Consider the following 15,316-nt stretch of genomic DNA (forward strand, 5'->3'; position numbering starts at 1 on the left):
AACATCGATTGGCCACCTCCTGCATGTCCCCCCACCAGGGATATAGCATGCAACCCAGACATGTGCCCCGACCTGGAATCAAATTAGCAATCCATTGGTGCACATGCATGGGATGACATCCAACCAATTGAGCCACATGGGCCAGGGAAGTCTTTCCCCTTTTTAACATTTAGTTTCTTGTTCACACGTATCCTATATAATAACAGCTCAGCAACCAAACGCCGAAGGACCAGACGACTGGTCAACCAGTCACTATGACACACACTGACCACCAGAGGGCAGACGCTCATGCTGGAGCTGCCCCCTGGTGGTCAATGTGATAACACAGTGGGTGCAATGCTCGACCAACCGAGATGAGTGGCTCCTCCAGCTGTGAACCGCGGGCAGACGGGCAGGAACCCGGGCTATGATAATTGCCTCCTCACCCCAGGCTCCTCCTCACTCCCAGCCGCCTCCTCCAGACGCCCATAGGCTGTGCAGCACCGCCACAGGGCTTGCAGAGCTGACCCCAGAGGCTGAGAGGCGGGCTCATGGCCGCAGCGGGACTGAGGCCTACTCTGCCACCTCTCAGTGCTATTGTCCCTGGGCCCGGCCCCAACCGGGTCCCCTGGAGAGGCAAGTGCTCTGGTTGCAGGGAAGATGCCAGATCAGGGAGCAGCCGCTCAGAGGGTGGGTCCACAGCCACTTGGCTGACCGGGATGAGTGGCGCGCTCCCACAGCTGGCCAATCTGCGCAGGCCACACCCCCACACCAGTGCAAGAATCCCGTGCACTGGGCCTATAGTATAAAATAATTTTAGAATTTATTTTTCAATTATAGCTAACTTTTGTAATTTATAAAATCTTAATTATCAAATTCATTCCTAGCTTTTATTAGGTTAAACTGTGAAGCCAAATCTGATTTTATACAAAAATAATTCTTGGTTCCTTAAAATTTTACATACAAAATTATACCTTTTTCCCATTCATATGCCTTAGCACCAAAATCAAGCCATAGTGATAACATCCGTGGCATTGACTGATATATGAATTGATTTCCATATTGTAGAGATCTGCAATCATACAGAGAAGATATTATTAACAGTGTTCTTTGTTTATGTTATATAAATTAAAAATTTAAAATTTAAACTATTACTTGAGTAATATATAGCCTTCTGACAAAAATTATAGTATCATTATTTCTTCCTAGTAGAGGTTATCTTTTAACTTCTTCTCTTTCCTTTTTTCCTACTATATTCCTCACTAAGCTCGATACTGCCTGTAACAAAATTAATATAAGTTATGACCTAGTCAAAATCCTGTCAATAATTCCTTCAAATTGTCCTTAGGATCTGTGCCTTCAATTGCACTCCATGGCCCAGGTCATGCCCAATCACTCAATTTCTGGGAAATTATAACTTAGTTTCCCTAATTCTACATTTCTTCCTTTCAATAAATTCCAGACAAATATTCTTTAAATTCTAGTTTCATCATGCTCTCCTCCTATTTCTTAGAACCACATGAACGACTCTGCCTAGGATTCAAATATTCACAATCTTGTTTCTTTATAACTTTCCAATCTTAGTCTCTTACTACTCACCAGCATACATCTTCCATCAACTCCAATTTCCTCACAATCCTCTGAATAAACCATTCAAACCCTGTTTCTCTGCCAATCTGTAAAAGTCAGTAATGTCCTCTCCTTCTTAAATGTAATTATCTTTCAAATCCTACTTTCTTCATGAGGCCTACCAGGTTTCTGTAGCAATGCAGTACAAATAGGTACACTTTTTAAATCACAAAGCCAGGGGCTTGAGTTTTGACTTCAGATTTGCCCAAAATCTGGACTCATTTGATTCATTTTTGGTATCTTGATAATATAAAAAAGATATTTACACTATGTATTTGGATACCATTCTATTATACATCAATATAAGTATTAAATGTATTAAATGTTTTACATGCTTAACGTTTCTCTATCTAATTAGATTGGAGTTCCCTGAGGGCAAATACTGATACTTAATTAGTAATAACACAGTAATTCAATCATTCAAAGGATATAAGTAAATCTCCATAACTGAGTGTACTCTTCTAAGTATCCAAATGTTTTAGTGTAACTATTATGGATAAAATGTTATAAAATTGCCTTATTTTCTTAAACTATATTTATAGATATATCACATTATAGCTAACAGTGTTATGCACATCAAGGACTCTAAATAACTGCTTTAAAGAAAATATATTAAGTAAATGTTATATACCAATACATATACTAATGCTAGAGCAAATGAAAGCTATTACATACTTTAGAAAAGAAAAATACCCTCTGCTTATGCTTTAATTTTAAAATGCCAATATGCCAGAAATTCTGCCTCAATAACAAGCAATTAATAATCATTAATAAAAAAAATTAAGTTTGGATTTTATAAAACTTGAATTCCATTGTGGGAAGGAAGGCTTGGAAAATATTACAATCCTTTCACTTACAAACAAATATTGCTTTGATTCCTGAAAATATTGAACTGAGAAGTCCAAATACCTAGTACTAGCAACTTTAAATAGATTTATTGCTCTGAAGTAAGTTACCCTTCAATGTAAAGCAATGCTAATGAGCAAGATAAAAAGAATGAGTGGAATGTCATTATTACTTGTTAGGAATTAATAATTTGTGACTATATAAACAGTAGTCGTGAGATAATACACCATTTGGCTACAATTTGCTAATAGATGAAATTAAGTTATATTTCATCTGGTATCTAGCTTAAGAGATAAGTTCTTTTTACAAATTTGATGTCAAAATCATTTTTGTATAGATATTACTTCTTAGTTAAATAGGTTAGAAGATTCCACTGGCAATTAAATACAACCATTAAATATGTCAGATTTAGGGTCTTCTGGCATTCTAGGAAGGGGGACTCAGGGAATAAGGGTCTGAAATGGGAAGGACATGTAATTTTCATTGTATATACTTGGTACTATAAAATGTTTTTAAAATATGCATGCCTTATTCCATTAAAATAGTTTTTTTTGTTGATGTCTTGTTTTTTTGTTAATCCTCACCTAAGGATTTTTTCCCCCTTGATTTCTAGAGAGAACGGAAGGGAATGGGAGAGAAACATCGACATGAGAGAGACTCATCGACTGGTTGCTGCCCACATGCTCCCTGGCCGGGGTCAGGGACCAAGCCTGCAACTGAGGTATGAGGCCTTAACCAGACTCAAACCCACAACCCTTCAGTGTATGGGCCAATGCTCTTAACCACTGAACCAAACTGGTTAGGGCTAAAATTGTTTTTTTTTAAGAAAAGAAAAAAAATTAACATCTCTTCTAATGTGATAGGTTGAATCAGTGGTAAAGCAGAAAACATCTTGAATATGCTAAGATCTGTGATAACAATTCAATGTCAATAGTCACCTAGACATATATAATCAGCAAACTCGCAGTTCTCACACTTACCTTCCGAAATGAAGCACAATATACCGAATGAGATCACCCTGCTTTTCCATTTTGTTATCTGTGACCATAGGCATCAATTTGTCATAATACTTGGCAAGATAAAAGTGCCCATCCTCCCACTCTGGCAGGAACAAGGTCACATCCTGGAAAAGAGAACACAGGATACTCTCCTCAGAAAACCCCACACTATACTAGAAAGTAAAATATAAATAGATAATTAGAGGTAAAGAAAGACACTACATAATGATAAAGAGAGCAATCCAAAAAGAGGATATAACCCTTGCAAACATTTATGAACCCAACATAGGAGCACCTATATATGTAAAGCAAACCTTGATGGACATAAAGGGAGAAGCTGACAGTAATCTACACTAAATAAAGAGAAACATGCAAATTGGTGTCACTCTGCTACCCTTCCCATTGGCTAATCAGGGTGATATGCAAATTAACTGCCAGCCAAGATGGCGGCCGGCAGTCAGGCAGCTTGAAGCGAACATGAGGCTTGCTTGCTTCAGTGACGGAGGACTCCAACGTTCCCCGCCGGCCTCTGAGCTTGCACTTTGAAACACACTGTTACAAATACAGAAGCTAAACAAAACCCCAGAAACCTGCTTTCAGCCAGCCGGGATCTCAGAGCTGGAGTTGAAACAGTGTTTCGATTATAGAACCCAAACAAACTGGATACCTGCTTTCAGCAGCCGAGGCCTAATTGCTGGAGCCAAGCCTCAGAGCTAAAGCTGCCCCAGAATGAAAAAGAAAAAAAAAAGAAAAAAAGGAGCGGTTGGGAGCTTCAGTCACCTGCCAGCCTGAAAACAGCCCTCATCCCCTCACCCAGACTGGCCAGGCACCCCAGTGGGGACCCCCACCCTGAAGGGTGTGTGACCAGCTGCAAACAGCCATCATCCCCTCATTTAGGCTGGCCAGGCACCCCAGTGGAGACCACCACCATGATCCAGGACACCCTTCAGGGCAAACCAGCCGGCCCCCACCCATGCACCAGGCCTCTATCCTATATAGTAAAAGGGTAATATGCCTCCCAGCACCGGGATCAGCGGAGCCGTGAGGCCCCCTGGCACCGGGATCAGTGTGACTGGGGGCAGCGCCCAAACCCCCTGATCGCCCTGCGGCTCTGTGTGTGACAGAGGGCGGGGCCACAACCTCCCTATCTGCCCTGCTCTGTTCGTGACAGGGGAAGGCACCCCAACGCCCTGATCAGCCCTGCTCTGTGCCTGATAGGGGGGAGCTCCACAACCCCCTGATGGCTCTGCGGCTCTGTGTGTGACAGGGTGCGGCACCCCAACCCGCCTCCCACAGGCCCTGCTCTGTGTGTGACGGGGTAGAGCCATAACCTCTCCATTGGCCCTGCCCTGAGTGTGACAGTGGCGGCGCCCCAACCCCTGATCGGCCCTGCTCTGTGGGTGATAGAGGGCGGCGCCCCAACCGCCCCCCACGGGCCCTGCTCTGTGTGTGACGGGGTAGAGCCATAACCTCACCATCGGCCCTGCCCTGAGTGTGACAGGGTGCGGCACCCCAACCCCCTGATCCGCCCTGCTGTGTGTGACAGGGAGCAGTGCCCCAACACCCCTATTGGCCCTACTCTGTGAGTGACAGGGGGGAGCTCCTCAACCCCCTGCTGAGACCTGCTCTGTGCGTGACAGGGGAGAGCTCCCCAAACCCCTGATGGGCCCTGCTCTGTGCGTGACAGGGGGTGGCACCACAACCTCCCCATCGACCCTGCCTTGAGTGTGACAGGGGCGGTGCCCCAACCCCCCAATCGGCCCTACCCTGAGCGTGACTGAGGGTGGCATCCCAACCTCCCGATCCACCCTGCTCTGTGCATGACAGGGGGCGGCGCCCAAACTCCCCAATTGGCCCTGCTCTGAGCCCGACCAGGGGCTGCACCTAGGGATTGGGCCTGCCCTCTGCCACCCGGGAGCAGGCCTAAGCCAGCAGGTCATTATCTCCCGAGGGGTCCCAGACTTCGAGAGGGCACAGGCCGGGCTGAGGGACCCCCCCTCCCTCCCGAGTGCACAAATTTTTGCGCACCGGGCCTCTAGTCCTATCTAATAATAGAGAAACATGGTAATTAGCCGTACCTCCGCTACCCTTCTCATTGGCTAATCAGGGCGATATGCAAATTAACTGCCAGCTAAGATGGTGGCCGGCAGCCAGGCAGCTTGAAGTGAACAGGAGGCTTGCTTGCTCCAGTGATGGAGGAAGCCAATGTTCCCCGCCTGCTGCTGCCGGCCTCTGAGCTTGCAGTTTAAGAAACAATGTTACAAATATAGAAGCTAAACAAAACCCCAGAAACCTGCTTTCAGCCAGCCAGGCTTCAGCCAGCAGGACCGCAACATTGTTTCAATTATAGAACAAATGCAGATCCCTGCTTTCAGCCAGCCAGGATCTCAGAGCTGGAGTGAGCAGGACCACAACAGTGTTACAATTATAGAACCCAAACAAACCAGATACCTGCTTTCAGCAGCCGAGGCCTCAGAGCTGGAGCCAAGCCTCAGAGCTAAAGCTGGCCCAGCATAAAAAAAAAAGGAAAAAAAAAAGGACAGGTTGGGAGCTTCAGTCACCCTCCAGCCTGAAAACGTCCCTCATCCCCTCACCCAGACTGTCCAGGCACCCCAATGGGGAACCCCACCCTGATCCAGGACACCCTTCAGGGCAAACCAGCCGGCCCCCACCCGTGCACCAGGCCTCTATCCTATATAGTAAAAGGGTAATATGCCTCCCAGCACCAGGATCAGCGTGACAGGGGGCAGAGACAAAACCCCCTGATCGCCCTGCGGCTCTGTGTGTGACAGGGGGCAAGGCCACAACCTCCCTATCCGCCCTGCTCTGTTCATGATCAGCCCTGCTCTGTGCCTGATAGCGAGGAGCTCCCCAACCCCCTGATCGCCCTGCAGCTCTGTGTGTGACAGGGTGCGGTGCCCCAACCCCCTGATCGGCCCTGCCCTGTGTGTGACAGGGTGCGGCGCCCCAACCCCCCCCACGGGCCCTGCTCTGTGTGTGACAGGGTAGAGCCATAACCTCCCCATCGGCCCTGCCCTGAGTGTGACAGTGGCGGCGCCTCTACCTCCTGATCGGCCCTGCTCTGTGTGTGACAGGGGATGGTGCCCCAACCCCCCTATCGGCCCTACTCTGTGCATGACAGGGGGGAGCTCCCCAACCCCCTGATGGGCCCTGCTCTGTGCGTGACAGGGTACGGAGCCCCAACCCCCCTGATGGGCCCTGCTCTGTGCGTGACAGGGGGCAGCACCCCAACCCCCTGATCGGCCCTGCTCTGTGCGTGACAGGGGGTGGCACCGCAACCTCCCTATTGACCCTGCCTTGAGTGTGACAGGGGGCGGTGCCCCAACCCCCCAATCAGCTGTACTCTGAGCGTGACTAGGGGTGGCATTGCAACCTCCCGATCCACCCTGCTCTGTGCATGACAGGGGGCGGCGCCCCAACTCCCCAATCGGCCCTGCTCTGAGCCTGACCTGGGGCTGCACCTAGGGATTGGGCCTGCCCTCTGCCACCTGGGAGCAGGCCTAAGCCAGCAGGTCATTATCTCCCGAGGGGTCCCAGACTGCGAGAGGGCACAGGCCAGGCTGAGGGACCCCCCTCCCCCCTCCCGAGTGCACAAATTTTTGTGCACCGGGCCTCTAGTACAATTATAATAGAGGATCTTAACACCCCACTGACATCAATGGATAGATCTTCCAGACAGAAAATCAACAAGGAAACTGTGGCCATAAATGACACACTAGATCAAATTGATTCAATTGATACTCTCAGAGCATTTCACCCCAAAGCAGCAGAATATACATTCTTGTAAAGTGCCCATGAAACATTTTCAAGGTTAGACCACATATTAGGACACAAAACAAGTCTATATAAATTTAACAGGAATGAAATCATACCAACTATCTTCTGTGACCATAATTCTATAAAACTTAAAATCAATCACAGGAAGAAAAATGAAAAACAAACAAAGACATGGATGCTAACTAACATGTGGCTTAACAATGAGATCAAGAAATAAGTCAAAAGATACCTTGATACAGCTGAAAATGAGAACACAAGAACCCAAAATATGAGGGACACAAGGAAAGCAGCCCTTTGAGGGAAATTCATTAACATTAAAGGCCTACTTCAAGAAACAAGAAAAATCTCAAATAAATAATCTAATTTTTCACTAAAAGGAACTTGAAAAAGAACAAGAAACAAAGCCCAAAGTGAGTAGAAGGAAATAATAAAGATCAGAGCAGAAATAAATGAAATAGAGTCTTAAAAAAACCCCCCAATACAAATATAAATAAAACCAAGAGCTCATTCTTTGAAAAGATACAGAAGAATGACAAACCTTTAACCAGACACAGATTCATTAAGAAACAAAGAGAGTAGACCCAAACAAATAAAACAAGAAGTGAAAGAGAAGTATTAACTGACACCAAAGAAACATAAAATATTGTAAAAAAAATTATTATGAACAACTATATGCCAACAATTTGGATAATGTGGACAAAATGAGTACATTCCTAAAAACATATAATCTTCCAAAACTAAATCAGGATGTGTCAGATAATCTCACTAGACAGATTAAAACTAGTGAAATAGAAGCAGTATTTTTAAAAGCCCCAAAAACAATAGCCCTGGACATAATGGTTCTATAGGTGAATTTTACCAAACATTAAAAAAACTAACACAGATCCTTCTCAAACTATTTCAAAAATTAAAAAGGACAAAAGACCCCCCAAGCTCATTTTACAAGGCCAAAATTATCCTAATTTCAAAACCAGATAAAGACACAAAAAAGAACGAAAATCATAGGCTAACTAAAGGCCCGGTGTATGAAATTCAGGCATGGAGGGGTGGGGGTCTCCTCAGCCCAGCCTGCACCCTCTCCAATCTGGGACCCCTCGGGGGATGTCCAACTGCCCCCAGGGATCGGGCCTAAACTAGGAGTCAGACATCCTTCTCACAATCCGGGACCACTGGCTCCTAACTTCTCACCTACCTGCCTACCTGATTGCCCCTAAACACCTGGCCTGATTGCCCCTAACTGCCCCCCTTGCTGGTCAAGAAACCCCCAACTATCGCCCCCCCTCCCCAGCCTGGTCGCCCCCAACTTCCCCCATCTGCCGGCCTGGTCACCCTTAACTCCCCCCCCCCACTGGCCTGGTCACCCCTTACTGCCCCTCTGCCGGCCTGGTTGCCCCATGCAGCCTGCTGTTCAGTCATTTGGTCGTCCCTCACTAACCCCCTGCCGGCCCTGTTTGGTCGTTACTGTTACTGTGACGGTGTCCTGAACAATATGCATATCACTCAATTATTAGTATAGATTAGAAACCCGGTGCATGAAAATTCATGCACTGGAGAAGGGGTCCCTCAGCCCGGCCTGCCCCCTCTCACAGTCCAGGAGCCCTCAGGGGTGGGAGGCAACCTGGTGATCAGGGGAAGGTGACGCCCCATCACACCTCTGCTGCTGCCACTGTTGGCAGCGCAATCATAAGCCGGCCCTGGTTACCTGAGCCTCGGGCGGCCCTGGGTGGCTGGGGAGCTGAGGGGACTAGGGGAATCCAGAGGCAGGAGCGTGGCAAGGATGGGCCCACCCCCAGGAGGGGCTGAGGGGGCTGGGCACCGCCATCTTGTGGCTGTGGGCACATCCATCTTTGAGGGCATGGCAGTCAATTAGCATATTCCCTCCTTATTGGCTGTGGGCACTGCCATCTTTGAGGGTGGGGCAGTCAATTTGCATATTCCCTCCTTATTGGCTACAGGTGCTGCCATCTTTGTGACGACATCAGGGTCAATCAGCATATTCCCTCTATTTGATAGGATACCCCTGATGAATATGGATGCTAAAATTCTCAACAAAATATTAGCAAACCAAATTCAGGGATACATTAAAAAGATCATATAGCATGATCAACTGGGATTTATTCCAAAGATGCAAGGTTGGTGTAATATCCACAAATCAATAAATGTGATACACCACATAAACAAAATTAAGAATAAAAAGCATATGACCATATCAATTCATGCAGAAAAGGCATTTGATAAAATCCAGCCCGCATTTACGATATAAACTGTTAGCAAAGTGGGAATAGAGGGAACATACTTCAACATAATAAAGGTTATATATAACAAACCCAGAGCCTATATCATATTCAATGGGCAAAAATATAAGTGTTCCCCTTAAGACTGAGAAGACTGGGATGTCCATTTTCACTACTATTATTCAAGATAGTACTGGAAGTCTAGCCACTGCAATCAGAAAAGAAGAAGAAATAAAAGGCTCCACATTGTAAAGGAAGAAGTAAAACTGTCATATGCAGGTGACATGATACTGTATATAGAGAATCCTAAAGATTCCACCAAAAAAACTACTTGAGCTGATCACTGAATTTAGTAAAATAGCAGGATACAAAATAAACATCCAGGAATCAGTAGCATTTTAAAAAAAGTTTTGTGTTGTTTTTTTAAAATTGATTTTTAGAGAGAGGAAGGCAGAAGGATAGAAAGATAGAAACTTTGATAAGACTGGAACATCATCAATTGGTTGCCTCCTGCATACCCTACACTGGGGATCGAGCCTGCAACCTGGGCATGTGCCCTGAGCAGGAATGGAAATGATGATCTCTCGGTTCCTGGGTCAACGCTCAACTGATAAGTCACGCCAGTCAGGCCAGTAGCATTTTTATACACCAATAATGAACTCTCAGACAACAAAACGAAAGAAAGGAAAGAAAAAAAAGAAAGGAAAGAAAGGGAGAGGGAGAGAGAGAGAGAGAGAGAGAGAGAGAGAGAGAGAGAGAGAGAGAGAAAGAGAGAGAAAGAAAGTAAGAATACCTTTCACAACTGCTCCAAAAAGAATGAAATACCTAGGAATATATTTAACCAAGGATATAAAAGACCTGTACTCAGAAAATTGTAAAACATTGAAGAAAGAAACTGAAGAAGATACAAACAAGTGGAATCATATAACATGTCCATGGACAGGAAAAATTAATATCATTTAAAAAGGCCATACTACCCGAACAAATCTACAGATTCAACAAAATGCCTACCAAGATACCAATAGTGGCCCTAGCTGGTTTGGATCAGTGGATAGGGCGTCGGCCTGTGGACTGAAAGGCTTCCAGAGGGAACTGGGCTCTCCTCAAGGTTATAAAGTTTCAATTATAGAAGATAAATAAATCCCAGAAAAAAAAGAAAAAAGAAAAAAAGGAGAGGCTGGGAGCTTGGGTAGCCAGGGGGCACAGCCAACCTGAAAACAGCCCTCAGCCCCTTACCCAGGCTGGCCAGGCACCCCAGCAAGACCTCCCACCCTGAAGGGGCTGTAGGTAGCCTGAAAACGGCCCTCAGCCCCTCACCCCCTTACCCAGGCTGGCCAGGCACCGCAGTGGGAACCCCCACACTAAAGGGGGTGTAGCCAGTCTGAAACGGCCCTCAGCCCCTCACCCAGGCTGGCCAGGCACCCCAGCGGGATCCCCACCCTGATCCGGGATACCCTTCAGGGCAAACTAGCCAGCCCCCACCCGTGCACCAGGCCTCTATCCTATATAATAAAAGGGTAACATGCAAATTGACCCTAACAGCAGAACGACTGGGAATGACTGGTCACTGTGACACACACTCACCAACAGGGGGGAGACGTTCAATGCAGGAGCTGCCCCCTGGTGGTCAGTGCGCTCCCACAGGGGGAGCTCTGCTCAGCCACAAGCCAGGCTGACAGCTGCCAGCACAGCGGTGTCCGACTGCAGCTTAGACCTGCTCCCCGCTCGCAAGTGGACATCCCCCGAGGGCTCCCGGGCTGCCAGAGGGATGTCTGACTGCCAGCTTAGGCCCGATCCCCTGCGGACATCCCCTGAGGGGTCCCAGGCTGTGAGAGGGCACAGGCCAGGCTGAGGGACCCCCCGAGTGCACAAATTTTTGTGCACCGGGCCTGTAGTCTATATAATAAAAGCCTAAGCCTAAGCGACCGTTACAGCACAACGACCAGAACGACCGGTTGCTATGATGCGCACTGAACACCAGGGGACAGACGCTCAACGCAGGAGCTTCCCCCTGGTGGTCTGTGTGCTCCCACAGGGGGAGCGTTACTCAGCCAGAAGCCAGGCTCACGCCTGGCAAGCGCAGCAGCGGTGGTGGGAGCCTCTCCCGCCTGCGCGGCAGCACTAAGGAGCAGCAGCCAAGCAGTAAGGAGCAGCAAGAGGTATGGAGCAAAAGGTCCCAGACTGTGAGAGGGCATAGGCCGGGATGAGAAACCCTCCCTCCCCTCCCCCCAGTGCACAGATTTTTGTGCAATGCGCCTCTAGTACATTTATAATAAGTTTTGACACATACACTAATTTTTCTCAGTTTGCCCTCCAGATATACTTATCACACTTTACCTTTTTCTATCCTGTGTCTCAAAAGATTGACACTGATAATTTACATCAAAGGGTCTATGTGCCCTCCAAATATTGTTCTTCTTCTTTTATTTTTAATATATTTTATTGATTTTTTACAGAGAGGAAGGGAGAGGAATAGAGAAGTAGAAACATCGATGAGAGAGAAACATTGATCAGCTGCCTCCTGCACACTCCCCACTGGGGATGTGCCCACAACCAAGGTACATGCCCTTGATTGGAATCGAACCTGGGACCGTAGAGCCCAAAGGCCGATGCTCTATCCACTGAGCCAAACTGGTTAGGGCAATATTGTTGTTCTTATAGTTTCCCCATAATTGTTCTTTCCTCAGCAGCTGCTTCCAGCTGGGCCTCATAGAGTTTTGAGTTATGTATGTACACCATGGCCCTTAATCAAAGATTCAGGTGGCTACCTATACAGATCTATAACTTTTTGCCTGTTTAACTTCTCTTTTTCAGGTAATCTGCCTCACAAATTATAGCCATTGTCTCTTACTTTATTATTTCCTAACTTCGACATTCGTAGTTTTTTAAAAAATTTTTGTTCCCTTTTCTAACACTTTGAGGTGGATATTTAAGGCTCATTAATTGTGAGCCTTTATTTTCTTTTAATACATGCAAATAACATTTTAAATTCCCTTGAAGAATGGCTTTAGCTGCCTGGCCAGTGTGCTCAATGGTTGAGCATTGACCCATGAACCAGGAGGTCACAACTAGATTCTTGGTCAGGGCACACGCCTGGAGTTGTAGGCTCAATCCCCAGTAGGGGGTGTGCAGGAGGCAGCCGATCAATGATTCTTTCTCAACATTGATGTTTCTATCTCTTTCTCTCCCTCATCTCCCTTCCTCTCTGAAATCAATAAAAATATATTTTAATAAAAAAGAATGGCTTTAGCTGCATCACATGTCATATTTTTATTATCATTCAGTTCAAAGTATTTTTCAATTCTCATTGCAATTTGTTCTCTGACCTATGGGTTACTGAGAAGTATCTGTCTTATAACACCATCTACATACCTAGTAAATCTTAATAACTAGTAGTAAGGAAGGTATATATTGTGTTTCTTCAAAAATATTCAGGCTAGGGTAGCTAACTTTGGGGAATGAGGGTGAAAGAGTGGGTTGTGAAGTGCTAATAATATTCTACTTCTTAATCTGGGTGATGGTTTCATGAGTGTATTTACTTTTTAATAGTTCCTCCAGAGATATACTTATGCTATACATGCACTAGAAGTCAAACAAGTTTCCTGACTATTTTTTAAAATTATATTTTTTATTGGCTTTAGAGAGAGAGAAAGGGACAGGGAGAGAAAGAGAGAAAAAAAAATTAATGTGAGAAACACTGATTGAATGCCTTCTGCATACCTCCTACTGGGGATCTAGCTGGCAACTCTGACATGTGCCTTTATCGATAATAGAACTGGTGACCTTTTGTTTCATGGGACAATGATAAACCAACTGAGCCACACTGGCCAGGGCTCTTGGCTATTTTTATACATGTATTCTTCAATCTGGACTTTAAAATAATTTGATCCATTTTCAAAAACAAAACAAAAGAATGAGTTTCTTATTGAAATTGTATTATAAATATACCTGCCTTATATTTTTTCATAACTGCATTGCTTTCAAAGTTAGCTGTTTCTTCCATAAATCGGCCTACTAGCAGCATAGCTCGACCATGGATTAACATGTCCTTACTCTCAGTTGGAGTTTTATTTTCAGGGAAACATAATTCAACACCCTTTTGAAGAACAATTAGTGCCTGGTGAACATCACCCTAAAAGAAAAAAGACAACAACAAATCTTTTAATTTAAAAATGTATTTCCATTTTTTGAAAAACAAATACAATTGTTAGGATTTAAAGTTTATTAGATATTTTATGTGTAGGTCCATTTGAGTTTCATGTTCAGCTCTTATTTCCATCCTATAAAAGTAAAATCCTAAAAAGGTAACATTGCTTCATTTCATGTAAAATTCATAATCATATACTCATTCATTTTATAGTCGATCAAAGTGCTGGGAACTGAAAATAAGTCTATATGACTGGGGATAAACAATGAATAAACCCAAATCTCTGGCTTAAAAAAGTTCACAGTCAAGTGAAGAAATAGACTATATACCTAAAATAACAACCCAATGTGTTAAGTACTATTAACAGAGGAATATACATAGACATAATGGGGTAAAGTAAAGGGAGCCCTCTAAATGTACCTGAAAATATAGGAAGATGGAGAAGAGTATCAGTCAGGAAAGGTTACCAAATGAGGAAGATCTGAATTAGGTCTTAAATAATGAGTACGAATTTTCCCGCAGAGAATTCAGTAAAAAACATTCTTGGTAGAAGGAAAAATAATTTTAATTGGTAGAAAAGTGAGTAGTCTAGTTTTAGCTGAAGCATAAAGGGTTTGTTATTGAAACTGAAGAGGCAGACTGGAACTCAATCACAAAGGGCCTTTTGTACTTTCTAGAATTCAGACTTAATGCTAAAGGCATACAGAATACTTTGAAGGATTTTAATCAGGGGAGCAACATGATTCAACATGAATTTTAGAAACATCAGACTGCAGTAATGTATACAGAGAAATGGTGAGACTGCCAAAAAGGCTATTAACATTGTTATAGGTTACAAATGGAATGAATAAAAGCAGCAGAGACAAATAAGAGGGAGATAATTTAAAAGACATTTCTAAGGTAGATTTAGTGTCCAACTGGATGTGAAAAGTGAAGGAGGGTAGGAAGGTCAAGATGATGCCCTGATATCTTGGATGAGAGAATGTAAGAGTCCTACCTAGAAAAATAGGGAAAATGGGAGAAGAAACGGCACTGAATTATTAGATGATGAACTGCATTTTTAACATATCGTGTTTAAGGTATTACAACTTATAGAATTATACTAGCTCAGAAAATGATCAGGCACTGACCAATGCAGCCTGAATTATTACTTTCACTTCCCGTCCGTCCAGGAAACATCTTCCCTCCTGTCCTTTCTCAGCCACCATGAAGTTGGTCCAGTCACAGGTGGTACCAACTATAATCGGTAAATGTCAACTTCAGAACATGCTATACCTACTGCTAAGACTAAACCGACCTATGGGTTACTGAGGAGATATATAAATATCTGTATTAAGATATTTATATATCTTATATATAAATATAAGGCAAACATGAGGAGATATATAAATAACAACCTTTTAAATATTGGACATAAGCTTTGCAAGTTAAGATATTTAAAAAGCCTTTTTCACATTACTATAGCTTTAATCTGACTATTGGAGACTTTTGTTCTGAAGCTAAGCCCTTCCTAACAAGCTAGATTAATTGGAAGTGAATCTTGACAGTAAGTACTGACAAGTCCACACAAAACTAATTATCTGCCAAGGATGTGAATAAGGACAATGTTGTGTTCATTTAACAAATATTTTTTGATATCTTACTACATACACTCTTTATACATATAGGAGGTTAAAACAAAGTAA

The 15,316-nt window shown here is 44.4% G+C and overlaps 1 protein-coding gene across 1 annotated transcript in view; it reads right to left on the reverse strand.

The window, feature by feature from the left end:
• Positions 1-15,316, reverse strand: part of ATR (ATR serine/threonine kinase) — a 213,597-nt gene that overhangs the window by 27,609 nt on the left and 170,672 nt on the right. The window contains exons 35-37 of the mRNA XM_070405904.1: positions 13,437-13,616; positions 3,435-3,577; positions 954-1,051 (exon numbers count right to left, since the gene is read on the reverse strand). Coding sequence (XP_070262005.1) covers positions 954-1,051; positions 3,435-3,577; positions 13,437-13,616 — 421 coding nt within the window. The remainder of the gene's footprint in view (positions 1-953; positions 1,052-3,434; positions 3,578-13,436; positions 13,617-15,316) is intronic.

Source organism: Myotis yumanensis, unplaced genomic scaffold (genome assembly GCF_028538775.1).
Source record: "Myotis yumanensis isolate MYYU_CA2020_CCGP unplaced genomic scaffold, mMyoYum1.0.hap1 SCAF_2, whole genome shotgun sequence".
Taxonomy (NCBI): domain Eukaryota; kingdom Metazoa; phylum Chordata; class Mammalia; order Chiroptera; family Vespertilionidae; genus Myotis; species Myotis yumanensis.